Here is a 25,891-nt window from a genome sequence, read left to right as displayed (position 1 = left end):
ACATGGTCCCTGAAATGAATTAGGAGATTAGCTGTGTTCTCAGATGAGCAGAAGATTCACAGTGGGAATCTGTCTCCTCCTGCCCCCCCTCCCCGAACTCCCCCTAGGCCGGGCATGGTGTTTGGTGAACGGCAGTGGGGATTGGCAGCTGGGCGGCGGTGGGGCAGGTGCTCAAACCCCAAGCCACTGGCTCATGGGCACCATCAGCAGCCTGGGTGCTCAGACCCCCTCGGGCCCCACCCCGCAGGCCTCAGCTGCAGGACCCTACCTGCCCCGCCCCAGGCCTCCATACCAGATGCAGGGACTGGGGGCCCCAGACTGAGCCCTGGGGCAGCAAAGGCGCTGGTGGTCAGACCCTGTGTCTGTCCGGCCTGGATGGTGAGGCCTGTGCCCAGGGGCCCAGCCCTGAGGCACCCCAGAACAGTCCACCCTTGGGGGAGCCACTGAGCCTCCCATCCACCCTGAAATTTTGGGAAGTCCAGGCCCTGTCCCTCCCTGGGCCCTGCCCTTTTTTCCTGAGTCAGCCTGGAACCAGCTAATGGGCTGAGCCGAGATCCCACTCTGCGCCCGGGCCCCCCCCGACTGCTCTGCTGACCCCCACGCCCCTCCCCCGCCGGCTGACCTCCCTCTGCCCTGCCAGCTCCCACCTGCCCTGCAGGACTGTGGCGGGGAAGCCCGGGGCTCCATCCTCACCTGCAAGGAGGTAGTCCCATCCAGGCCTTTCGAGGGACAGAGCTGGTGTCCCCCGCCTCGGCATTGGGGTGGGGCTGTGAGAGCTCTCTGCACAGCCCCCAGGATGAGACAGCCGTGCAGTGTGTTGTTGGAAGCCAAGAAGAGCCCCCCAGCCCATCTCCCCATGTGCACCCCCGCAGGCTCACCCATGGGGGCTCTTGGCCACCACGATGAGCCCAACGGATAGGACACTGCATGGAACTTCTAGCTGAACTAGGGCTTTGGGATGGCCCGCCCTGGTGCGGGGGCAGGAGGAAGCCCCTCGGTCTCCGTGTCCCCTGCATGCCCTGGCGCCTCCGACACAGCAGCCATGTGGCCCGAGGCCCCCACGGCCATAGCTGGGAACCGGGGTCCGGAGGTTTGTGCTGCCGGCACCGGCCTTGCCGCCTGGCCCCGTTGCTGCGGCTCGCTGTCCCTGCAGCCGGGCCGGGCAGGTGCCCCTGGGCACTTAGCGGTGTCTCCCCGCGGGGCACTCTCCTGCTGCTCGGCGCCCGCGTGGCTCCTGGATTCCCGCTCTCCCTGGTTGGCTGTCATCCGCCCTCCTCGCTCTTTGATGATGGGGTCCTCGGATCCGTCCCCCTCCGCCCACGTGTGTGCTGTGGCCCGGTCACCCTCTGACCCTTCCTGGCCCACCGCGTGCCTCCACTGTCCCTGGGACCAGTCATCTCTCCGCGGGGCCCGATTCCTTCCCCGGGGGGCGGCAGGCGAAGCCGCGGTCAGGGTGCTAGGTGTGCGCCTTGCACCAGGGAGCCAGGGAGCCGAGTCACCGCTGCCTGCCGACAGCTTCAGCCCCAGGCCTCCCGTCTGACCCACGGGGCTCCCCCCGGCTGGCTCCCCGTCCCGGGGCAGTGCCTTGCCTCGGCCAGCAGCTGCCCTGTCCTGAGTACGGGCCCCGGGCCTCTCCCTGGATGGACGCTGGGTGGACGCTGCCCTCCACTGGCTCGGCTCCGACCCTGCACCATCCCTCTCCCCGCAGTGTCCTCGGTCTGGGCGGTGGAAGCACGTGGGCGCTTTGTGTGCATCTCAAGCCGCCTGCCTTTACTCAACGGTGTGGGCGCCTCCCCTAGGTCTGTGCGTCCCGGCTGGCCTGGCCCCCGGGAGCCAAGGGGGACGTTCGCCCACCGTCCCGGGGCAGAGGCGGGGTGCTGGGTGCCTGCTCCGGCGCGCGTCTCGCTCTTCCTGGCCACCCTACCCGGTCCTTGGTCCTCGAGTTCTTGGGAGCAGGGCAGCCTGGAGGCCACGCTGAGACGCGGGCTGACATCGGGAGCCTCTTTGAGGGGCGGTATGTGCCCACTCCTGCACACACGCTGACCCTCGTGTCCCCTGCAGAGGAAGAGGACGTGCTGGCGTTCGACCTGCAGCGCCTGGCCACGCTGGCCTCGGCCTGGTCCCTGGTGGAGGCTGCCGGCCTGGACAGCCCCTCCGCCGCCGCCCCGCCGCCGGCCGCCGCCGCCTGCAGGGCTCCCGCGCTCACGCCCCGCATGCAGATCCTGCAACGCAAGGACACCTGGACGCCGAAGACCAAGCCCGTGAGTGGGGGGCCCTGGTCGCGCCCAGCACCGTAACCCACGGGGACCCCCAGCACCCGGATGGCCGCCCCGTCGCGGGCCCCTAGCTGGGCTCACGGCCGCTGCCACCCCGCCCCCAGGTCTGCCCCCTGAAGGCCGCCATCGACCGGCTGGACACCCAGGAGGTGGAGATGCGCGTGCGGCTGGCGGAACTGCAGCGGCGCTACAAGGAGAAGCAGCGCGAGCTGGCGCGCCTGCAACGCAGGCATGACCACGAGTACGGCCCGCCAGGCGCAGGGTGGGAGCCACCGGGGGTGCCAGGCCGGGCGGGAGGCTGCGGTCTGGGACGGCCCCAGGGGCAGCAGGAGGGACGAGGGGGTGTCCGGCCGGGCCGAGCCACCGCCCCCAGTATGAGGGCCAACTCCCCAGGCGGCCTGGGCAGGCCCCGGCTGGGGGGGCGGGGGGGAAGGGTGGGCGCGGCCCCTGAGCGCTGCCCCGCGCCGCAGGAGAGACGAGAGCTCGCGCAGCCCCGCGCGCCGAGGGCCCGGCCGGCCGAGGAAGCGCAAGTACTCCAGCCTGCTGCCCGCCCTGCGTCCCGGCGCCCAGCTCCCCCGGGGCGACGGCAAGAAAGTCAAGTGAGTCCCGGGTGCGTGGGCCATGTGGTGGGGCTGGGGTGGGTCCAGGGTGCCCTCGAGGCCCCTCGCTGCGCCCCTTCACCGCCCCCCCCGAAGACCCAGCACCCCCTCCCAGAACCCCGGCCGCCGTGAGTGTCCGCGCAGACATCCCACGCGGCTTCGTTGCCGCCAGGAGCCACGGGGGGCCTGGAGCGGGGCCACCCCAGGTCGCACCCGGCCGTGGCCTCGCCCGCCCGCCCCCTCGGAGAAGCCTCTTTCTCCGCACTGCATCACGCCGTTGGTCACGCTGGGGCGCTGCTCACGCGGCCGGCGCCGTGTTATTATCCATTACCCGCCCGGCGCACTCGTTGGCACGCTCCCGGGCCGGGCATAATTGTCCTTCTCGGCTACAAATTGCCTCTCCCGACAGACCTATTTGCATAAATCCAACGAGCTCCCGCAAACGCGATTGGCGCGCGTGTGTGCGCACTGCATCAATCCTGATGATTTGGTAATAATAGTTAAATCGGCACTAAATGGTTTCTTCAATTAAGACAGAGGCAAAAAATTAATCTCAGGGCTTTATGTCACAAAACATTAGCAAATGCAGAGAAGGTTATAGGGAGGGGGAGTCCACACCGCCTGTGGGCGGGGGCCTGGCGAGGCCAAATGGCTGAGGGTCTCCCCTTGAGCTGTCCCTGCCCCCTGCCCAGGTGCCACCCAGCAGGGGACCCCCAGGCTTTCCTATTGAGAACCCGCTGCCATCGGGGCCGCTGGCCAAGGTGGAGCCCACTGAGGCCAGGGTCTGGCCAGCGGCCCTGACAAGGAGTCCTGGCGAGGCCGCCCCACGCTTTGCCCAAGTGCACGTGGCACTGAGCCCCTAGTCCTGCTGCTCGCCTCCCAGCCACTTTCTCCACTGACCCAGAAGCCAGGTCGTCCCCAAGGGGGGAACAGCCTCAGGACCCGGAAGGACACAGAATTCAGCCCCTCCCTCCCTAAGGATTGGGGCTCCCACCTGAATGTTGGGCTTCTCCCCCTCCTTCCTGCCACGGGGCTGGGCTCTGCAGGACTGGCCGGCCGTAGGGACCAGGCAGGAGGTGGAAGGTCATGGGTGGGGGGACATCACGTACAGCCAGCGTCCCACCTGGCCTCGCCTCTCTGGGCCCCCCAGAGTCAGGGCCCTCAGCCCCCATCTGTGACCCATTTTCATGAAGGCCACGCAAGTAACCCAGCCCCACAGGCAGCCAAGCTCCCACCCCCACACCGTGGGACAAGGGGACACTGAGACTTGGTGTCAGCGAGGGGATGTGGGTGGTGGTGTGCGGGGTTCCCTCCCTCCAGACCTGGAATTAAGGACAGCATTTGGGGGAGGCTGGGGGGCAGAGCCTAGACTTGAGCTTCTGCAGCCACCATGCCAACCCCATCCCTGGCCTCTTCCTAGCAGCGGCAGAGGTAGAGGGAGGAGACCCCATTCTCAGGAGCCTCTCTAGCCCCGTCTGTGTACCTACCACTGCAGCCCCTGGCCTTGGCACCCCCGAGGTCCAGGCTAGGGACCTGCATGGCCCCCCCAACCTTGCAGAGAGCCACGGTGGTTCCCATCCCCATTTTCTGGGTATGAAGACTGAGGCCACGGCTTGGCCACCTAGTGGTCCAGCTGGCCACAGGGCCCTGACTGCTGAGCCTTGGGCTGCCTCCCCGCTCCCGGTCAGCAAGCAGAGGCCCTGGCTGGGGAGCAGATGCGGGGTGGGGGGTGCTCAGCACTGGCTCGGCCCCCAGGCCGCCCAGAAGCCATGTGGTGCTCTGAGGAGCCCAGCCCAGGGCCAGAGCCTTGTCCAGGAAGGAAGCGGAGCCCCTGCAGGGACTATCGTGGGCACAAGGCCGGGATACCGGGGTGTGCCTGCACCTGCCCCATGCCCACCTGTGCCCCCGTGTCCCCAGGGCGGTGAGGTCCAGCCTGAGCCTGCTATGTGCTGAGCTGCGTGGAGGCGACGAGCCCACGAAGAAGCGGAGCCGACTGGAGCCCGGCGTCTATGTGGGCCTGCAGCCAGCCTCTGCGGTGAGCACCACGGCAGCCTCGCCTTCGGCTCGGGGCTCGGGGTCTCGGGTGTCGGGCACACAGCAGCAGGCCACCCCTGCCCTGCACCAGCACCCAGCTGGGGTCCCCTGCTCAGATGAGCAGCCCGAGGCCAGGTGCACCCCTGGTGTGGTGGGCAGCCTCCCTCACGCCGCCAGCATCCTGTTCCTCCCGACAGCCGGGGGTGCCTCTGGCCCCCCAACTCCAGGGTCCTGGGAGGGACAGGTGAGGGGGGCGCCGAATGTGTTGTCACGCTGCCCATCCCCCTGAGAACAGACACCTGGGCCCTTGGTGTCCCGAGCCCTGGCAGGGGGGTGGGCAGTCTGAGGGTGCTGTGGCGTGGGAGGTGGGCCAGGCGCCCCCTGGGCCCCCTCGGAGGGCAGGCTGGAGGCCACGGGGCTGTGCCTCGGGGTGGGGGTCCTGTGCAGCGGCTGCCTGTCCGTCCACAGGAAAAGGTTCGGTGCAAGAAGAACGGCGGCCAGGGCGAGCTGGCATCCGCCGTGGCCCACAAGGTGGCCCAGCTGAAGCCGAAGATCAAGAGCAAGGGGCTGCCTGCTGGCCTCAGTCCCTTCAGGCGGAAGGAGGCCGCCCCCGGGGGACGCATCCGGAAGAAGCTGTCGCGAGCCAAGAGTCCCAAGGTGCCCGGGGCGGCCCGGCACGCACAGCCCGGCGACGGCGGCAGCAGGGACTCCCCCAAGTTCCCGGCCCAGTCGGCAGTGGCCACGGCACAGGACGCAGGCAAGTCACGGGTCTGAGCCCACAGCCAGGGCCCACTGGCCGCGACGGCCATCAGAGCCGGGTCGGGGCTCCCGGAGCTTGCCGGGCCCCGGGGAAGGAGACCCCTCCCGAGCTGAGCCCAGCGGCGCTCTGCGGGGCCGGGGAAGGAGGGGGGCCCTGCACATATCCCGGAAACGGGGCTAAATATAGCCCTTCTGCCCGCCTAGGCCGCCGTCCTGCCGTGTCCGGCCGGGCTGACCCGGAGGGGTTATCTGGCCCCCGGCTAACCCACATGTCCAGAAACAGGCGCCTGGGAAAATAGATGCTTCCTCCCCTCCAGGCCTTGCCCACCCCGCCAAGTCCTGGCCTGAGAAAGAACAAAGGGAGGGGAAGAGGAAGCAGGAAGCAGGAGGGCAGTAAAGGGAAGGGGCAGCCCTGGGGAGGGGGGATCCCCAGGCCTGCAGGGCAGGGTCCCCGCCGCCCAGGGCGTAAAGAAAGGAAACAGGCAGGGGGAGGAAGGTCAGCCAGGGGCCCCTCCCCTCCCCATCCTGGAGCAAACACCCTTACCTGGACGCCTGGCCCGGGTGCCTGCCCCGTAAAGTGGCCCCAAGGGCAACAGTGACGGGCCCCCCTCACGGCCCCCCAACATAGCCACGTGCGCACGGACGATCAGCTCCCCCGACCCCACCCCAACACGGTGCTGCTCCAACGCCGAGTCATCTGGACCCTCTGCCTCCCCCAGGCAGTGGCTATGACAGTGAGAACTGCGAGGGGTTCTTGGGGACAGAGGCACCCCCCAAGGAGCCCGGGCTGGCGCTGCATGCAGGGGCCAGCGTGGCCGTGCTGGGGCCCTCACCCTCTTCCGTGGTCAAGATGGAAGCCAACCAGAAGGCCAAGAAGAAGAAGGAGAGACAGGGCTTGCTAGGTAACCAGGAGGCCAGGGCGGGCCAGGGTCAGCCTGGTGGCGGGGAGCCCAGCATCTGGGGCCCCTGTGACAGCCGCCCTCCCCCCGCAGGGGCCTGCCGCCTTTCTAGCCCAGAGAGTGAGGTCAAGGTCAAGAGGCGCACGGTGAAGGCCAAGGTGGGCACCAAGCTGGAGCGGGCCCCAGGGCGCAGGCCCCCAGGCGCACCAGGCAAAAAGAAAGCCAAGGGCAAGGCCAAAGGCAGCCTGCGGGCAGAGCCGGGGGCCACCCCCAGCAGGGACGCCCTCTTCAGCCCCGCCCGGGCCTTCACCTGCCGCGAGGAGGGCAGCAAGTTGGCCAGCGAGCGCCTCAAGAGAGCCACACGCAAGAGCACAATCCTCCAGCCGGGCCTGAGGGTGAGAGGCAGCGGGCCCTGTGGGGAGCCAGAGGGTGGGGCCCAGGTGTTCACTCCACCCTCTTTCCCAGCTCACTGCGGCCTGCCCCTGGGTCAGTGCATAGTGCACCCCTGAGCTCACACCCGGGGTCGGGGTGCATCCCAGCCCTGAGCTCATGACCAGGGTCAGCCTGCATCACAGCCCTGAGCTCACACCCGGGGTCAGCCTGCATCACAGCCCTGATCACACCCTGGCTGCAGCCACCCTGACCTGGCTTCCTTGCCACCCATACCAACAGCGGAAGAATGGGGCCCTGTCCATCGCCCTGTCGCCGCGCAATGCCAAGGCCATCCTGGGGAAAGGCAGGAAGGTGGGCAAGGTGAAAAGCAAGGCCGTCGGCAAGCAGGTAGCGTCCCCACCACCCGGGCACCCAGGCAGGGTGCAGACCTTCCCCACCCCCACCCCACCCCACTCCAGAGGGAGTTGACCCCTCTGGCCCCCCAGGGCAAGGGCCGGGCAGTGAGTCGGCTGCTGGAGAGCTTTGCTGTGGAGGACGACTTTGCATTTGACGACAACGGCAGCTTTGAGGAGGAGGAGGAGGAGGAGGAGGAAGAGGAGGAGGAGGCAGAGGAGGAGCCGGCCGCGGCCAGCGGTCCTCTGAGCGCCGAGCAGAGCGCCGCCCTGGGTGAGTGGCCCTGGGCGAGGGGCTGGCCGCAGCAGGGGGGTGGGGACGGGGCGGACGCTGACACCCTGTCCCCCCAGCGCGTTCGTGCACCATCCACAAGGAGGACCTGCAGGACGGGCTCCCCGTGCTCATTCCCAAGGAGGACAGTCTGCTGTACGCGGGCAGCGTCAGGACCCTGCAGCCCCCCGACATGTGAGGCCCGGGTGTGGGCAGGGCGGGCAGCGGGCCCTGCTGGGTGGACAACTATGCACACGCAGGCCCCTCATGCCCCCCCCCCAATGCCCCTCAGCTACAGCATCGTCATCGAGGGCGAGAGAGGCAACCGGCAGAGGATCTACTCGCTGGAGCAGCTGCTGCAGGAGGCGGTGAGGGGACGGGTCCCAGTCGGCCCGCCGCCCCGGGGAGGTGGGCCTGGCTGCCCCCGGGCCCTCCTGGGCACCCCTCAGCCCCGCCTGCACTCACAGCCCACCTCCCACCCCTGCAGGTTCTGGATGTCCGGCCGCAGTCCAGCCGCTACCTTCCGCCGGGCACGAGGGTCTGCGCCTACTGGAGCCAGAAGTCCCGTTGTCTGTATCCAGGCAACGTGGTCCGAGGTGAGCCGCGCTCAGGTTCCCCATCAGGGCCACCCGCACGCCCCCAGGCAGAGCGGCAGACGGAGCCTCCCAGTAGCCCTGCTTCCCAGGCCACAGGGGACCGGCGAGGGCGTGCACGAGGCGGGGAAGGGGCCACAGCCCCCATCCTGGGCGGCACGAACTCCTATTGTGGGCACCAGCTCCCCGGGGGTGAATCCTCCTGACCCCCCAGATCCCCGGGGGGGATGACAGGCAGGCGTGGGAGTAGGAGGTGGGGGGTGACAGGCCCTGCGTCCCTGTGTGTGGGCCTTGGGTGGGGGTGATGGGTGGTGGAGGGGAGGCCGTCCGTGTCCTGGCAGCCGTGGCAGCTCCCAGGTCGAGTGTGATCAGGAGGCAGAACTGGGCGCCAGGAGCCCGCCCTGTCATCCCCCCGCCCCGGCCGCCCGGCCACCAGGGAGAGCGGTGTGCACCCCGACAGGGGGCCCGGTGCTCAGGGGGGCCTCATCCCCAGGCGCCTGCAGTGACGAGGAAGAGGACCTGGACTCTGTGGTGGTGGAGTTTGATGATGGGGACACCGGCCACATCGCCGTCTCCAACATCAGGCTGCTGCCTCCAGACTTCAAAATCCAGTGTGAGCCCCGGGGCGCCAGGGTGGGCAGCCCCCGCCCCCACCCCGCGCCAGCCGCCGGGGCTGGAGTCCGGCCGGGCCTCCCCGCGCCGCGCTGAGGTCCGCGTCCACTCTGCAGGCACCGAGCCCTCGCCCGCCCTGCTGGTGTCCAGCAGCTGCCGGAGAACCAAGAAAGCTTCCTTCGACGCCCCCCCGCCCGGCGAGGCCGCAGCCCCTAGCCTGTCCCCCAAGGCGCACGACGGCCCCGAAGCCTCGAAGACCCCGGGGAAGAAGTCCGCGGGCAAAGACAAAGCCGGTACTCGCCCGGCGCGGAGCACCCTCGGGGGGCGGGGGGGCGCGGCAGGTGGGCCTCTGACTCCCCCGCCCCCCCCAGGCAAGGCGGAGCTCCTAACCTCAGGTGCCAAGGCCCCCGCGGGGGGCGCCTCCGACCACTTCCTGGGCCGCCGGGGCAGCCCGCTGCTGAGCTGGTCGGCGGTGGCGCAGACGAAGCGGAAGGCGGCGGCGGCGGCGGCCTCGGCGGGCGGCAAGGGCCCGGGCGTGCTGCAGAACCTCTTCCAGCTCAACGGCAGCGCCCGGAAGCTGCGGGCCCGCGACGCGCTCTTCCCGGTGCACAGCGTGGCGGCGCCCGTCTTCGGCAACGGCTTCCGCGCCGACTCCTTCAGCAGCCTGGCCAGCGCCTACGGCCCCTTCGTCGGCGGCGCCGGCCCCGGGCTGCCCGGGGGCGCCCACAAGCTGCTGCGGGCCCGCAAGGCCGAGCGGGCCGAGGCGGAGAAGGGCGCGCGGCGGCGGGCGGGCGGCGAGTTCCTGGTCAAGCTGGACCACGAGGGCGTGACCTCCCCCAAGAACAAGAACTGCAAGGCGCTGCTCGTGGGCGACAAGGACCCCGGGCCCAAGCTGGGACGGCCCCTGGCCAGCCCGAGCTACGCGCACCCGGCCCTCGTGGGCAAGGACAGGAAGGGGCGCGCGCCGGTGCACCCGCTGCCCATGGGGCTGGCGCTGCGCAAGTTCGCGGGCCAGGCCGAGTTCCCGCTGCCTTGCGACAGCGACTGTCACAGCTCCTACTCGGACGATGAGGAGGACGGGCCCGGGCTGGCCCCCGGCGTGCCCTCCCGCTTCCTCGCCCGCCTGTCCGTGTCGTCGTCGTCCTCGGGCTCCTCCACGTCCTCCTCCTCGGGCTCCCTGTCCACCTCCAGCCTCTGCTCCTCGGACGACGAGGGCTCCTCCTACAGCTCGGACGACGAGGACCCGGCCCTGCTGCTGCAGACCTGCCTCACCCACCCGGTGCCCGCGCTCCTGGCACAGCCCGAGGCCCTGCGCTCCAAGGGGGGCGGGCCCCACACGCACGCGCAGCGCTGCTTCCTGTCCAGGGCCGCGGTGGGCGGCGGGGGCGCGGGCGCGGGCGCGGGCGGCGGCAAGTCCAAGCTCAAGCGCAAGGAGGCCCTGAGCTTCTCCAAAGCCAAAGAGCTTTCCCGGAGGCAGCGGCTGCCCTCCGTGGAAAACCGGCCAAAGATCTCAGCCTTCCTGCCCGCCCGGCAGCTCTGGAAGTGGTCGGGGAACCCCACGCAGGTAGGTGGGCCCGCCTGGCGCCGAGGACCCCGTGCCAGGGAGCCGCGTGCGCCCTCTCCCTTCCTTCGCTGGGTCTTCCTGTTTCATTTCAACCAAAAAAAAAAAAAAAACAAGTAAACTTTGGGAAGAACCAAGGGTCCCTGCCTGATGTGACCAGGCGGATGGCAGTTGCGCCCCCTCTGAGTCCCCACCTCCGCTGGGCAGTCGAGGAGCACACCCTGCCGTGGGGGCGTGTACCTGGGGTTCTGTTTCTCACGGGGCGGTCCCACCTGGCAGCACATCTTGCGGAGTCTGCACACAAGGGTCGCGGCTTTGGGAGCGGTGCGGGGTGCGGGGAGGGCTGCGGGGAGGGCTGTGCGCACACGGACCTTCTTGGCCAGCGCTCTGGGGGGACACGCGCGCGGCCTTCTGCCCCTGTGAACCACCCTGCGGTTACGCCGGTGGCTTCTTCCCACCGGCCCTACAGGCGGGTCCAGGGCCCCTTCTCAGTTACAGTCTGAGGTCGTGACCCCGTGTGCAGGCGGGTGCTGGTGGGGCCGCGTCCAGCCCTTGGAGGTGTCCACGCACACACGCTTGCACACGAGACGTCCCTCCCTCTCTCACGCTCCCACGCCCCCCAGCGCGGTCCCCTCATCGCCCGCTGCCTGTCTCCCCTGCAGCGGCGGGGCATGAAGGGGAAAGCCAGGAAGCTGTTCTACAAGGCCATCGTCCGGGGCAAGGAGACGCTGCGCATCGGCGACTGTGCCGTCTTCCTGTCGGCCGGGCGGCCCAACCTGCCATACATCGGCCGCATCGAGAGCATGTGGGAGTCCTGGGCCAGCAACATGGTGGTGAAGGTCAAGTGGTTCTATCACCCTGAGGAGACCAAGCTGGGAAAGAGGCAGAGCGACGGGAAGGTGAGACTAGGAGCATGCATGGTGGGGAGCCTGGGGCAGGTGGGGGACCTGGGGCAGGTGGGGGACCTGGGGGTAGTGGAGGGACCTGGGGACAGGAAGGAGACCTGAGGCAGGTGGGGGACCTGGGGCAATGGGGGGGACCTGGGGACAGATGGGGGGACCTGAGGCAGGTGAGAGGTCTGGGTGCAGCTGGGGGGCCTGGAGGGGCCTGCGACAGGCGGGACAGGATACCAGGGCTGGCAGCCAAAATAAGAGGAGTCCCCTCATCTATGAACGCCCCCTCGCTGTCCCGCACACCCTGAGGCCTCCCAGCTGAGGCAGGCGCCTGAGCCAGGTCACCAGGGTCCCTCCCCGGCTCCCTGTGAAACGGGCGGTTTCCCCTCTGGGGGACACGTAGCAGCGAGCAGGCCCCGGGGGCAGCGGCCCCTCCCTGGGTTCCCGCCCCCCGTGCAGCCCCCACACAGAGAACCCCTCCCGCCCCGTCTGCGCGGCCCTGGGAAGAGCCCGAGTGTGTAGGTGGCACAGAGAGGGGCATTCCTCCGACTCCCGTGGGGACGCAGAGGTCGGCCCGGGCCCCAGGCGGCCTCCCTCCGGCCGCCGCCCAGCCCCGGCCCTGCCCCTGCCCGCAGAACGCGCTGTACCAGTCCTGCCACGAGGACGAGAACGACGTGCAGACCATCTCCCACAAGTGCCAGGTGGTGGGGCGGGAGCAGTACGAGCAGATGACGCGGAGCCGCAAGTGCCAGGACCGGCGGGACCTCTACTACCTGGCGGGCACCTATGACCCCACCACGGGGCGCCTGGTGGCGGCGGACGGCGCGCCCATCCTGTGCTGAGCCAGGGGCGCGGGGCGGAGGGCTCGCGTGCTGGCGGCCGGGCCCCCCCGCCGCGGCCCCCCGAGCAGGCCCGGCCCTCGAGAGTCGCCCGGCCCGGCCGCCGCCCGCCTCCCCATCGGCAGTTCCCGAGAGATTAGAATCCAAGCCATATTCTCCCTAGTACCTCCGACTGTCTCCCACCAGGGAAAGCAGAAATCAGGTGTGTTGTCTATTTATTTCTCTATGTAAATATTGTATTTCTGCGGGAAGTTTTATGGAAAAAAAATAGCGGAAAAGGATTTTTTCCCCACACGCGTGACGAGGGTGTATGTGCATGCGTGTGCGTGTGTGTGCGTGCGTGTGTGCGTGTGTGTGTGTGTGTAGGTTTTGTTCTGGGGGTTTTCGTTGAAAATGCACTGTTTTGCTCAGCCTAGCTGAGTTCTGACAGGGGCGTCTGTGGCAACAGAAGCGGCTGGCGGGGGGACGGTCACAGCGTTGACCGGGGGCCGCGTGACATGGAAGTCACACTGCAGTGTGTTCCCTCTTGCCCCACCCACTGGGAAGAACGGATCGGGGTGTCGGGGAGCAGGGCAGGTCAGGACGAGGGGCCCTGGGGAGAGAGGGATTCCGGAAGCTGAAGGAGAAACCAGGACCAGCTGGTCCCCCCAGCCCGGATGGTGACAGCAGCCATACATGTATCTTACCTCTGTTTAAAACAAAACAAAAATGAACAAATATTTTAAAGTATCGATACGAGGAAACGATGTTTTGATTTTATTTCCTGAATATTCCCAGTCATGTCTGATTTCCGTTTGATGGCCAGTCTGCCCAGCAGCCTCCACTCAGAGCAGGGAAGGGACCAGCCCCCACCGACTCACGTGGAGGTTTCGGGGCCTTTTCTGTGGCCACTTGGCCGGGCGGGTGGCCTGGCTGGCAGCTAGTGTGGGGCGTGGGGCGAGCCCGGGCCCCCCTGCCTCGACCCCAGGCCCTGGCGCGAGTGCGGGAGCACCCCTCTGGGGGCATCACCCCTGCACCGACCCGCAGCACCACCCCGGAAACCCTAGAGTCCTCGTCACCCCCTCACTTCTCCTGTGGCAGGAGAGAAAGGGCAGGTCTATGGCCCAGTGGCCCTTGTCCCGAAATGAACTGAGGGCCGTGTATTTCCGTGTGCCACCCCCCGAGTCCCTGGAAGGCCCCCCAAGTTCATCACTGTTCCTTAGGACGAGATTTTGTGTGACCACAGACCTGCAGCCCGGGTCCCCGGGAAACATGGGATGTCGGCGGGTGCCCGGCACCCCAACCCGGCCCCTCTGCCCCCTTCCTCTGCAGCCAGGAAACCACCCCGGCCCCTCCTCCCGCTCCTGGCTCCGTGGGAAGTGCTGGGGCAGGGAGGGGGTCCCCTGCACCCCAGCTTACCTCTCCCACCCCCATTCTCCCCTTTGTCTCGGCACGAGTGCAATATTCATTCCTGGCGGTCACCCGGGAGGCGGCGCCCGAGGGCCTGCTGGCGGCTGGACAAGCAGAGCGGAGAAGACGCGGTGCCCAGGCGCTGAGTGGGGACAGCCCGGCTGCAAGAGTTAGAGCCTCCGGCTATTTTCAACCCCAGGCACTGAGCGAAGGAAAAGCCCCTTTTCTCAGCTGGGCTGGCCCTCCCCCCCCCCCCCCCCCCGCGCCCCCTGCCCCCTCCATCTGTGCGTGTGGGCGGCGCGGCCCTCCCTCTAACGGCGGTTAGACCTGGCGAAGCGCGACTATTGTAAATGTGTAAACTAAGAGGATGGTTGGATTTTTTTTTCAATGTAAACACTAAAAACAAACAAACAAACAAAAAAAAAACACAAAGGTTTTATGAACAGCAAACTCTATGTAAAGGCATTTTAGTATTAAATTTTTTATTGATAACTTGCTTAAGAATAAATATATGAACTATTGTACAGGTGTTCGGTGGTCCGGAATCCTAACTGCCTCGGTGTCCGTGTGCACCTCAGCGGTGACTCTGGGGGCCCTGGGGTCTTGGGGGGGGGTCTCAGCCGTCGTACCGAAGCCCCCTGCCCATGTCCGGGCCGGGGGAGCCCCCACGTTAGCCAGAGGGGAGCGCCTCAGGGCGGCTCTGGCCTTCGGGAGCTCCCAAGCTGAGGGTCACTGGTCCCACCAGAAGTGAGCCAGCCGTCCGTGGCCGGGGCAGGTGCTCCTGGACAGAGGAGCGGAGGGCCAGGCCCCGCGGGGCACGGCCACACGGAGGGAGGGTGGTCCCCGAAGTGCCGTGGCCAGCTAGGGGCGGGGTCCGGGCGGACCGGACGGCAGACCCGTCCTCAAGGAGAGCGCGCGTTCATTCATTGGAGAAACAGCTGGCAGCTGTGTGTAGGGGTAATAAATACACGATGCTCCAGCTCGCTAATGGACAGCTGAGCCCCTAGGCTGGAGGGTGCCAAGAAGCGGGGTACAGTGGGGGTCTGGGAAGCCACGCCCAGCCAACCTGCAGGCCCCAGGTCTTCCCGGAGCCCGACCCCGTAGCCAGGGAGCTGGCGCTCCGGTTCCCTCCACCTCCAGGATCCCCGGGGAGGGAGGTCCCAGCTGGCATCATGGACCCCATTGAGGGGACTCAGGGCAGGTGTGCAGGGGCAGGGTAAGTGTGGGGAGCGTACACGTACCCCCCACCTCTGCAGGTGTGCAAGGAGCTGTGGGCCATTTGCACGGGCACACACACACACAACCGGCCAGCCCTAGGGACATCCATCCCCGCTTTCTCACGTCCACCCCTGGGCCAAGTTGGTGGGGGAGCGCGGAGGGGACAGGACCCCTACCCTGGGTGGTGCCCAGAGCCCTGAGCAGGCAGACAGGATGGGAGAGGCCCCAGAAGCTCTTCCTGGGCGGCTCTGAGCTGCAGCGGGGGGATTAGAACGGGGCCTGCGCGGGAGGCCCGGGCTGCCCTGCCTGAAGGGTCTGGGCGCCTGGATTCAGCCCTGCCTGAAGGCGAGCAGACTTCTCCCTCGGACTCAGGCTGTCAATCAGCCCCCTGCACTCAAGTTGATGGGGGCTTCCAGCCCTGGCCCCTGGGCCCAAGCCTGCAAGGCCTGTGGCAGGGCGAGGCACCGAGTGGGCCCGCAGGAGCCTGGGCCCAGCTCCACAGTGGGGCCGCTACCCAGGCCGGCAGCCCTGACGGCAGGGGCCCGCTCCCCTAGGCTTCTGGGTGAGGGGCCCTGTGGGCAGGGGACGAGGGAACGGGGCGAGGCCAGAGGCGCAGGACCCCCCAGCATCAGGAACATTCGGACGTCCGGCTGCGTGAGGAGCAGACTCCAGGGGCCCTGGGGCTTCTGACATCCCTGAGCCGCGATTCCGCCGCGCCCCCCACCCGCCCACACCTAGGCCTGCCTGGCCGTGCAGGGCCAGTGGGCACCAGCGGTCACAGCGAAAGTTCTGGGGCAGGCTGGGATGGGTGGCGAGCCACGGGAAGGGCGGCCCTGACCCCCCCCCACCAAGGAGCTGCGTGGGAAAGCCCCTGCGGGCAGGTCGTGGGTTCGAAGCCTCTGTTCAGCCACCGCGGGGCCAGCGGCACGCCAGGCAGCTGCCCCAGCCTTCTAAGACGCCCTTGGCGCCCAAGAGACACACGGGAGGCCTGGGGACGGTCGCGCCGCCGAGACAACGCCCCCCGCGGAACCGCACTGCGACACTAGGGCTGAGCTAGGCCTGCAGGCCCAGCACGGGCCCCGGCTGCAGCCGTCCTGCCAGAGATGAGGACGCCGCGAGGAACCCCCCACCCCGCCCAGAACAGTCCGTGAGGGCTTCCCGGAGGAGGAAGAGAGGATACCCGGGCCATCCTGTAGGCAGAACAGGGCAGGGCAGGCAGGCAGGAAGGTGAGGAGCAGCCGGCGGGCTGCTGGGAGCCAGAGCGTGGCAGCGGCCCGACGAGGAGGGGCCCCCAGAGCAGGACTGGGACAGGGGGACGCACCCAGACTCGGGGTCAGGGTTAGAGCGGCCGGGCCAGCACCGCGGGAAGGCCCGGGGTGGGCAGGTGCAGAAAGCCAGACGGCCCAGGGATGCGGGCAGGTGGGGTGAGCGGGGGGCTGGGGAGCCAAAGCAGGACTGGGTGAGCCCCCGGAGCCCCACCTCGTCCTGCCCCCGCCCCGGGGCCTCCAGCCCCTCCCACGGCCCACCCTCACTCGGACAAGGTGGCCCTTGCCTTCCAGAACCTCCGACCGCCCAGAACGGGGCCCAGGCGAGGGAAGGGGGTGGACGCCAGCAGGGCCCCAAGGGTTAAACATGCAGGACTACACTTTGATCAAGACAAACGAGCCATTATGTGAAACGCGAAGCAAGATAAATGATGGCACTGGGTGAGCGAGATCGATACAAGTGATGTTTTATCAGGTAGAGATGACAACCCGGCTGATCGCCGTTCGTTTTTAATACCACAAACCAATCGGGGACGAGGGGCTTTAATTGTTCGTGCCCCAGCCTGGGGCAGGGTGGGAGCCGGTCTCAGGCCCAGGCCGGGGACAGGCGGGAGGTCAGCTCTGCGGCCCAGCCAGCAAAGGGGCATCTGGGCCTCCTGCCAGGACCCCAGGGGTCCCGACCTCCACACTCCACCCAGCCCCATTGCCCAGGGGTCCCAGTGAAGCCAGCACCCCCCTCCCAAAGCTGCTTCTCCTCTAAATGTTGGGCCTCCTGCGCCTGACTCAGGCCACGCGCTCGGACCCGCGACAGTGGCAGAAAGCAGGGCTGCTCCATGCACGGGGTCCAGGCAGAAGGGCCGGGAGGTCACCTGGGGCCGAGTGACACAGGCCTCCAGAGAGGACAGGTGGAGGCAGGCAGGGCGAGGCGGCAGGGGGTTGCAGCCCGACTCTTCCAGCAGCAGCCCTGACCTCAGGGTCCTTGGCTGGAAAGCAGGGTCCCTGGCCCTTGTCACCAATGAGAATGTGATGAGATTAAGGTGAAGTTCACGAGAGGTGGCAAAAGGGATTTCTGGAGCCGCGCACATGCACGCTCGCACCACAGCTCCCTCTCTGGGCCCCGCACCACGGCCCCGGGTGGGAAGGAGAGTGGCCCGGCCAGGCCCGGGCTGAGCACGGACGTCACACTTCCCAGCACAGGGACTTCTCACCCTGCGGCCAGCAATGACAGATGTGGGGACAGGTGTGGGGACACACGCCTGGCCCCAGGCTGCACGTAGCGGAGCCAGATTCCACCCCAGCTCGGTCCAGGGACCGACAGGGGCTTCCCTGGGGCTGTGCATCAGGCTCGCACCCACCTGCTGAAGGAGGACGGGCCCCAAAGCCCCTGGACACGCCTCCCCGTCTCCACACTAGCCTGGACGCCACGGCCCCATGCAGCGCCCGGACCAGCCCTGAAGACGGCAGGTGCGTGGGGGCCGCAGGGGCGAACGCTCTGAGACGAACAGGATCAACACCCAGGCTCCCCGGCCCGGTGAGCAGGGGCGCCTCAGGTGAGGAGGGGTCTGGGTGGCAGCTGGGTAGGACGCGTCACCGCTCCTCTCCCCTGCTGCCCCCCTCCCCGCACTGGCTGCCTGTCCCTAGGCCCAGCTCCTGGACCCGCCCTGGCAGGAGCACTGACACACACGGCTCCCGTGTCCAGCTGGGCGTGGGCCCCAGGGAGTGTCCATCTCACCTGCTAGGGCCCAGACGCCCCAGGAGGAGGTGGATGGCTGGGGCACGGTGGGCCCTGGGGACAGCCCCGCGGCCCCTCCTCTGCCCTCCTCACCTCGGGTCAGGCCAGGACAGTCGGGGGCCACTGCAGGACGTGGGAATGGTGGAGGCCGTAGCCGGGGTGTGGGCAGGGGCAGGCTGTACGGACACCCCCACCATCCTGCAGTCTTGACTCCCAGCCCCAGCCACACCGCTGGGAGTCCTGAGAGGGGGTGGCCTCCAAACTCCCCGCTGTGTTTGGCCCGGTACTGGGGGGATGGGGGCCTGGCAGGGCCCAGCATACAGCAGGTCTTTGGCCCGTTCCCGCCCCAGGCCAGGGCCCAGGGTTCAGAGAAAACCTCCACGGGTCCCGTCTCCCTCCGCGCTGACCCCCGGCTGGCGGCGAAGCTGCCAACACCTGCGTCTGCCGCGAACGTCCTGGAAGCAGCCGCCCTCGGGACAGAGGCTTCTCCATCAGATGCGATCGGCTCCGGCAGGAGCGCAGCTTGCAGCCGCTCAGCCACCCGTCGTCACCTCCACGAGTCCGCCGAGGACCTACTGTGTGCCGGGCCCGCTGCCAGGCACCGAGAGGCCTCGGGAGGTGGCAGAAAAGGGGGCCGGACAGGCGCCCCTTAGCACGGAGCAGCTGCGGGGCAGTGCGGTGGGAGCCCGGACCCCGCAGAATCACTCCTGGGGCACCTGCGCGGCTTCCTCCACCTGCTGCAACGGAGCAAAACCTTCAGGCTGAAGCAGCTTCGGGAGGACAGCAGGAGGCTGTGGTGGCGGGCGGCGGGGGGAGCCACCTGCCGCGGGGACCTCGACCCTGGGGCGGCCTGGCCGGAGCCCAGGCACCTGCTGGCCGCCGCGGGGCACGGGGCGGGGGCTGCACCCCGACGTTCCCGCAGCCATGCAACGCTTTAGGGGCCTCCTCACAATGCGGTGCGCTGCGAGGGAAAGTTAAAACCCCCCTTTTTATTTGGGAGCCTTTGAACACGTTTAAGATCTCGCCCCTTGTCAGGAAATGTGTTTTCACTTATAAGAAACAGACCCGGGGCGGCGGCGGGCGGCCGAGCGTCGGGAGGCTCCGCACTGACAGGGTAATTACCCCGCGCCTGAGCCCCCCGCCACCCCTCCGCCGCGGGCCGATGCCCTGGGTGTGGGGCTGGCGGGGCGTGCAGGGGCGCCCCAACGAGGGAGCTCGGCCCCGCCACCCGTGTGCAGACCCCCCTGCCCCCGGGCTGCGCACACCCGACGCCCCGGGCCCTCCAGCTGCGGGAAGATTCCCCCCCTGCCGCCCAACACCCCCTGCACCCTCTGCCTGCAAACACCTGCGAACACCCGCGAACCCCTGTAAGCACCGGGCACGCAGGCGGCCTTGACGGTTGCATGACCTCGGTGGCCCAATCAGGCGAGGTGCTCAGCTTTGGGGGCCGATATGTGACCGCTGAGCCCATCAGGGTCTGCCCCGGGGTCCCCTGCGAGCCTGAGCGGGCGAGCGCGGCCCCGGGTGGGTGGCCCCTGCCTGGGTGACCCGGCGGGAGCGCAGGGCCTGCACTGGGCGCCGCCTGCATCCCGGGGGGGCCGCCCGTGAATCCTGGGTGTCGGACTTGGTGCTCGGCCAGGACTGCGCACGCGTAAGATACAGGACCCCCCAGGCTAATTTGACTTTCCGTTAAACGACAAAGGACTTTTAGTGTAAGTATGGTCCGTGCAGTATTAGGGATATACTTATACTACACATTACTCGTTGTTCATCTACATCTTTTTAAAGTAAACTACCCCCGGCATGAGGCTCGAGCTCACCACCCAAGACCAAGAGTCACAGGCTGTACCCACTGAGCCTGCCAGGCATCCCCTCGTCTAAAATTTTGACTTACGGGACATCCTATATTTATTTGCTACTGTGAGACAAGGGGATGACCCTGAATCCCAACTGTTTGTCACACCGGGTGCTGCCTAGCCCACCTGACCACAAGCAGGTGCACCCAGCAGTTGCCCAGCACGGAGCAGAGGCCCCAGGCACAGGAGGCCACTGGAGTCCACTCCTGCACAAGCCCGTGGCCTCTGTGAAGCCCCGCGATCTGCTAAGGAAGAAGCAGAGTGGATTTACAGACGTGCCAGCCCCAGCCCCAGCGGACCACGAGCCGTGACCATTGCAGGACAACCCCCCCCTGCCCCCGGGGGGAAAACATGGAGCAGAGGCCTGGACGTCCAAGGCCGGAGTCTACACAGAGTCCTGGGCAGGGCTCGTCCATCTGGCCAGACATGAGGGACTTGGAAGGAGCATATGACAGATGACTCAGGGAGGCGGAAGGAGAGTGGACAGACATCGTGGACTGTGCCCAGAGGCCGCGCATCGTGCGACGTCATCGGAGGTCCACTGCAGAAGAGCCCTCGCCAGTCCACTAGGCCTGTGACCCGCCCCAGGGCGGCCTGTCAGCTCCCTTCCCACCAGACAGCCTCAGGCTTGCTAAAAGGGCTCGATCGAAGAACACAGCGGGCAGGCAGGAAGACGGTGACAAGGACCCCACCGTGAACCTTGCTCCCAGTAGCTGAGCTGGATCCCCAACATGCACCCAGTTGTCAGCAACAACAGACCTCAAATCCCAACTGGGATCCCAGGCCTCAGGGGAGCCAGGCAGCTGTTGATTCCGCTGGGCCCTTCCATCGTGGCACGTCCTCGCCAGGAATAGGCACCGCTCTGGATGCGGATGTGCGTCGTGGGCCTTGTGAACCCCTCCACCCGCTCAGGAAACCCCACCTGGCCCCTGCAAGCAAGGAACTCATTTCTTTTTTTTCTTTTTTTTTTATTTTTATTTATTTATGATAGTCACACACAGAGAGAGAGAGAGGCAGAGACACAGGCAGAGGGAGAAGCAGGCTCCATGCACCGGGAGCCCGACGTGGGATTCGATCCTGGGTCTCCAGGATCGCGCCCTGGGCCAAAGGCAGGCGCCAAACCGCTGCGCCACCCAGGGATCCCGAGGAACTCATTTCTGAGCACAGGTACAACAGGAAGGAACGCGTCTGTCCCCGTGCCACGCCCGCCCTGGCATCTGCAGCTCAGGCTGAGGGGGTGCGGCCCACAGACCCACACAAGGGCTATTTCTCACCCAGCCCCAGACACAAGTCCAGGAGCTGGAGGAGCGGGCAAGTCCAGGAGCTTCTTCCATCATGCAGCGAACGAGGGCTCTGCTCTCTGTCCCGATCAGAGCGGCACTGTGTTACGCAGGGGAGGACACTGCCCGGCCAGGAGATGGGAGCTGGGGCCACACCGGGTGAATGGGCAAAGAGGGTGTGGGGTTACCAGTCTGGCCTTCCGTGGGCAGGAGGACACGGTGGGCCTGGGGACCTCAGGAACGATCCTCCACAGTGTGCAGATGTGTTCATGGCGGACCGTGCAATCCCAGGAGGCCAGAAGGCACAAGGGCTCCGACCTCCTCAGCAGTAAAGGTTAGGTCAGCCTACCAGGGAGAGGCCACCCGCCCGGGGCACCAATATGGAAGGTCAACAGCACGGGGACCACCAGTCGGGTAGTTTGTGACCCGACGGGGAGAAGAAAGGGGGCCGTTCTGACTTGTCTGGGCTTGAATGCATCTTACTCTCTGCTCCTCTGCTCTTCCTTCCTCCTGCTGTGGGGTCTCAGACACGCAGGCAGTGGGTAGTTCTGGCACCTACTTGAGGCTGCACACTCTGGGCAGGATCTCACCAGAACTCAGGGAGGTGGACACGCCCCAGGGGACTATGGCCCCAGTCACCTCCCATTGCCACGGGCAAGTGCCCTAGGTCAACCTCTCTCGGGAGGGAGGTGTTTTTACCCTCGCACGGCTGCACTGTGCCAGGCGGGGCCCCCGGAGTCGTGGGTGTGAGTGCAGGGAGAACGTGTGACTTCCACGGGGCCAGGGCGTGGGCCTCCTAGCCATGCTTCCCACAGCAGATGCCCTGCTTCCTGCAGGAAATCCCCTCACCAGATCCACATGGTTCTGTAGAGCCACCAACCATCCCCAGCGCGGGGGTGCGCTCAGGACCAGGCCCCGAAGGTCACAGTGCGCTGAGCCCTGGCCCAGGGAGCAAGCCCGTTCCTGGCCGTGCAGAGGGACCCCTGTGCTCCCACCGGGTACCAAGCGGGGACAGGTGGCCCGGCCAGCGCGGAGGAAGCAAAGCCAACTAAGAGAAGCTCTGCATCTGACGGCTTCGGACACCCAGAGGCCGGGGCCGCCCCTCGCTGTTCCGGCCGCACCTCAGCTGAGCAGCCTGGCGTCGGGCTTCCAATCGGCCCGGGCGTGCGAGCCCTGGGGCCCGGTGCCCGCCGCCCCGTCCTCCCAGCGCAGCCGGAGGCCCCGAGCCCTTCCTGCCAGGGCACAGGCTCCCCCCGCTCCGGTCCTGCAAGCGCTCTGGTGGCGGGCGGGGCCCGTGGAGGCCTGATGAGGGAGAAAGGGCGGTGGTTTCTGGGGACCCACCCCCGCAACGCCACTGCACAAGGACTGAAATCGCGACTTCCCACGGGAAGCTGGAAGCACCCACATGCCCGTCAGCAGCCGTCCGCGGGACTCGGCAACCCCACTAGGCGCCGTGCACCCGGCCGGGAAGGGGAGCGGGGCGCGGGGTTCCCCTGATTTCACAGCCCGTCCCACGTCTGCGTGTGTGCGCGCGCGGCACTTACACGGGGGTGGACGCGGTCTGGCAACTGCCACCCCCAGTCCGCCTGGCTCCTGTGGGCGAGGCTTCGACACACCTGGGGAGAGGACTTGACTCTTGACCTCATGCACCTCAGCAGCGTCCGCTTTCATTTCTACAGGCGAGTGGCCCTTTGTAAGTTTTAAGGTGACGGCAAACGGCAGAGCCGGAGTTAGCATCGGTGACTCCGCCCCGAGAGCGGGTTCTGGCGGGGAGGATGCTGCGTGGGGAGCAGAGCGGGGAGCCGGGGGGCGCATCCCAGGGCTGAGACGGGCAGCCCCCAGGTCCTCTCCTACCTGCCTGGGCTCCTGTCCAACGCTGAGGGCACACAGGTCCCAGAGGTTGGCCGCCCCTCACTGTCTCTGTCTTGCCTCCTGCACTCTGGGAAGATGGAGGGGGCTTAGGGCCACCTGTGTCCCGTGTCCTGCTTACAGAAGAGGCAGTGATGGCCTGGGCCCACCAGGGACAGGAAGAGAGGGAGCATCTTGGGTGAGGGAATGACAGGGGCCTCGTGGTATTGAACCTCCCCCCAGATGGGTAGAAGTTCTGGAAAGTTCTCCTCGGGGCCTGCCTCTCCTGGCCCGTGTCTCAGCTGTGGGCCCTTGCTCTCCTGACACCTGGTTTCCCCATCTCTGAACATGAGATGAAAGGAGTTGCCAGCAGGACAGGGCCTCGGCAGGGGCTGCAGCAGCCCTGGGAGCCTGCGGCCTCCGCTCCTGGGCGCCGAGGGACACCTTATGTGCAGGGAGGGGCAGGGGTCCCATCCGCTGGGGCTTTCTGGCCCTGAGCAGCCTCTCCCGGTTTCCAGCTCCTGGGAGGGGCGGAGACCTTAGTAACAGCACCCCACCTCGTGGCGGGGCCCCTGCTGGACGCTGCTGGACGCTGGGCCACGCTGCAGCCGGAGACGGAGGACGGCAGCGCCACGTGCGCTGGGCAGGGGTCGGGGCTGCGCTCCTCCTGGTCCCTTCTCCCCTCCTGCCGCCTGCCAGGCCCACGGGGTGGCTGGAGCAGCCCCCCTGGATCACGAGGATGGAGCCCCAGCTGAGGATGACGGAGCCACCAGGCACGAGGAGCCCGGGTTCCCGGTGACCCTGGAGCCCCCAGAGCTGTCCTGGAGGCTTTCCGTGAAAGAAAGAAATGCGGCCTTGTCTACGTCACCGTATTTTGGAGGTCCTGCGGAGACGAATGCCGAGCTTGGGTGTGGCTTAGTGACCCCCCCAGGCTCGGTGGGCTCCCCGCCACCTCCCCAGGCCCTCCTCCCCATTCTGCTGGGCCACCTCCTTTAAGAGTCCCCGGGGGGCAGCCTGGGTGGCTCAGCAGTTTAGCACTGCCTTCAGCCCAGGGTGTGATCCTTGAGACCCCGGATCAAGTTCCACCACATCGGGCTCCCTGCGTGGAGCCTGCTTCTCTCTCTGCCTCTCTCTCTGTGTGTCTCTCATGAATAAATAAATAAAATCTTAAAACAAAAAAAAAAAAAAAAAAAAAAAAGAGTCCCCGGGACATCGTGATGTCTGAGGCCAGTTCATTCTCAGTCCTCATGTCAGGCCGGGTCAGGCCTCAGCAGAGCCCATCGCAGCCTGTAATTATGTATTTATTGTGGATTTCCCTGATTGCCGGCTGCCCTGCTCTGCCATTACCGCGCGGCGGGGCCCTGCCTGCGTGGGTTCACCGTTATGTCCCTGCACCCAGCTCGGGCTCTGGGCACAAACGTGCCCCCAAAGCCCCGCCAGGTGGGCGCTGACCCTGCTGACCCCACTGCCCCCACCGGGCCTCCTCAGCCCTCAGGTCCCAAGGCCCCGTTGCTGCCCGCCCTCCCCCAAAGCCCAGAGTCCCCTCCCCAGCTCGCTTTGCTCTGCACCAGCCCTGACCTCACGCTGGAGCGGCGTGCCGCAGGGCTGGCCAGCTACCCGTCCCAGCCACATTTCATTTTCTGGAAGAATTGAGACTGGAATTCCAGGAGCAGCTCCAGCGCTCACTGACAGATGTGGCTTCACTCCGCAGAGTTTCTGTCCCGTAAGCGGGGTGACACTCCTCGCCTCAGGCAGTCATCCGAGTGCCGGGGGTGTTAGGAGTGTGTCCCCCCACCCCAAATGGCAGAGTGAGGGCCGAGTCATCCCCAGGGCCTGCCCAGGTACAGGCCACCAGCACCCACCCCGGCCGCCACGTGGAGGACCAGAGGCATCGGCGGGGGCGGAGCACTGGCCTCCCAGCAGCCCGGCAGGCGGGCAAGGGCGCAGGAGCCGCGCTAGGGTGCCGCGCTGGGATGCACTACCCTAGGCTCTGCAGAGCGCCCACGTCCTTAAGGGGACCCCGGGAAAGGAAGCCAGGGCCCACCCATCCCACGGAATACAACACAGCAGCGCCAAGGAGCGCCACAGACACGCAGCGGGGGCATGAATCGCGGGGCTTAGCCCACAGGCCCCGCTCCTCTGGGTGAGTTAAAGATCAGGGCCCTCCTCGCCCCTTGCTCCCCGTCCTCCGCTGCCCCTACTCCTACCTGCCCTTCAGCGCTATCTCAGGGCCTCCCCCTTCCCTTGTCCCCATTCGGTCAGGAGTCCTCTCCCTCCTGAACCCCTCCGGGTCCCTGGCTCAGGCCGCCTCATCCTGACTAACGTGCAGCTGTGCTCCCGGACCGTGAACTTCCCTACTAGGACGCGTTCTCTTCTCCTTGGGGTCCCCTGGGGCTGAGCCCTGGCTGTGCATTGAAAGGCCCCCCAAAAGGCTTACTGAGGGGATCCCTGGGTGGCTCAGCGGTTTAGTGCCTGCCTTTGGCCCAGGGCACGATCCTGGAGACCCAGGATCGAGTCCCATGTCGGGCTCCCTGCATGGAGCCTGCTTCTCCCTCTGCCTGTGTCTCTGCCTCTCTCTCTCTCTCCCTGTGTCTCTCAGGAATAAGTAAATAAATCTTAAAAAACAAAACAAAACAAAAAGCTTATTGAGGGGAACAAATGCCCCTACTTCCAGGGAAGACCTGTCTTTGGCCTCACCCAGGCAAAAAGCAGGGTCCCTTCAGCCTCCAGCGTGTACTGAGCACCCAGCAGACACAGGCCCCAAGGAGAGAGGACCGAGAACAAGGGCAATCCCTATGACTGCGATTTATGGACCCCACGGCAACTCTTGAATGAAAACAAGCATCCAGGAAGGCCTCCTGGAGGGGGAGGTCCCTGAAGGTGTTGCTCATGCGCACTGCCGGAGCTCTGTTCGCCAACTTGCCTTGTGTCCCACTCGCCATGTGCAGGCTGACTGGGCAGGAGAGGCTCCCAGGGGCTGTGCAGTAGACAGGGCCCAGCGGCGCCCTGCCCCACCCTCTGCAGAGGACGCACATGGGTCACTCGGGTTGTAGGCCACTGCCCTAAACGGACGGCAGCATTTCTGAGGGGACCTTATTCACACCTCGGGACAAGCCCGGGACACCTTACCCCCGCCTTGCCTTGCCCTGCACGGTAGCCAGAGGCAGGTATGGATGGGGACT

The 25,891-nt window shown here is 67.0% G+C and overlaps 1 protein-coding gene across 2 annotated transcripts in view; it reads left to right on the top strand.

The window, feature by feature from the left end:
* Nucleotides 1–12,578, top strand: part of BAHCC1 (BAH domain and coiled-coil containing 1) — a 53,359-nt gene extending 40,781 nt beyond the window's left edge. For both annotated transcript variants that reach the window (XM_072746250.1, XM_072746245.1), the window contains exons 11-27: nucleotides 2,062–2,261; nucleotides 2,381–2,517; nucleotides 2,747–2,875; nucleotides 4,793–4,910; nucleotides 5,378–5,670; nucleotides 6,392–6,570; nucleotides 6,661–6,962; nucleotides 7,240–7,347; nucleotides 7,446–7,626; nucleotides 7,704–7,818; nucleotides 7,916–7,991; nucleotides 8,111–8,219; nucleotides 8,710–8,829; nucleotides 8,945–9,121; nucleotides 9,200–10,392; nucleotides 11,052–11,288; nucleotides 11,918–12,578. In XM_072746250.1, coding sequence (XP_072602351.1) covers nucleotides 2,062–2,261; nucleotides 2,381–2,517; nucleotides 2,747–2,875; nucleotides 4,793–4,910; nucleotides 5,378–5,670; nucleotides 6,392–6,570; nucleotides 6,661–6,962; nucleotides 7,240–7,347; nucleotides 7,446–7,626; nucleotides 7,704–7,818; nucleotides 7,916–7,991; nucleotides 8,111–8,219; nucleotides 8,710–8,829; nucleotides 8,945–9,121; nucleotides 9,200–10,392; nucleotides 11,052–11,288; nucleotides 11,918–12,124 — 3,881 coding nt within the window. In that variant the 3' untranslated portion in view covers nucleotides 12,125–12,578. The remainder of the gene's footprint in view (nucleotides 1–2,061; nucleotides 2,262–2,380; nucleotides 2,518–2,746; nucleotides 2,876–4,792; nucleotides 4,911–5,377; nucleotides 5,671–6,391; nucleotides 6,571–6,660; nucleotides 6,963–7,239; nucleotides 7,348–7,445; nucleotides 7,627–7,703; nucleotides 7,819–7,915; nucleotides 7,992–8,110; nucleotides 8,220–8,709; nucleotides 8,830–8,944; nucleotides 9,122–9,199; nucleotides 10,393–11,051; nucleotides 11,289–11,917) is intronic.
* The last annotated feature ends 13,313 nt before the right edge of the window (nucleotides 12,579–25,891 follow it).

Source organism: Vulpes vulpes, chromosome 2, assembly GCF_048418805.1.
Source record: "Vulpes vulpes isolate BD-2025 chromosome 2, VulVul3, whole genome shotgun sequence".
Classification (NCBI taxonomy): domain Eukaryota; kingdom Metazoa; phylum Chordata; class Mammalia; order Carnivora; family Canidae; genus Vulpes; species Vulpes vulpes.
Note: the sequence above shows the minus strand (reverse complement) of the source record. Positions and strands in the feature narration are given on the sequence as shown.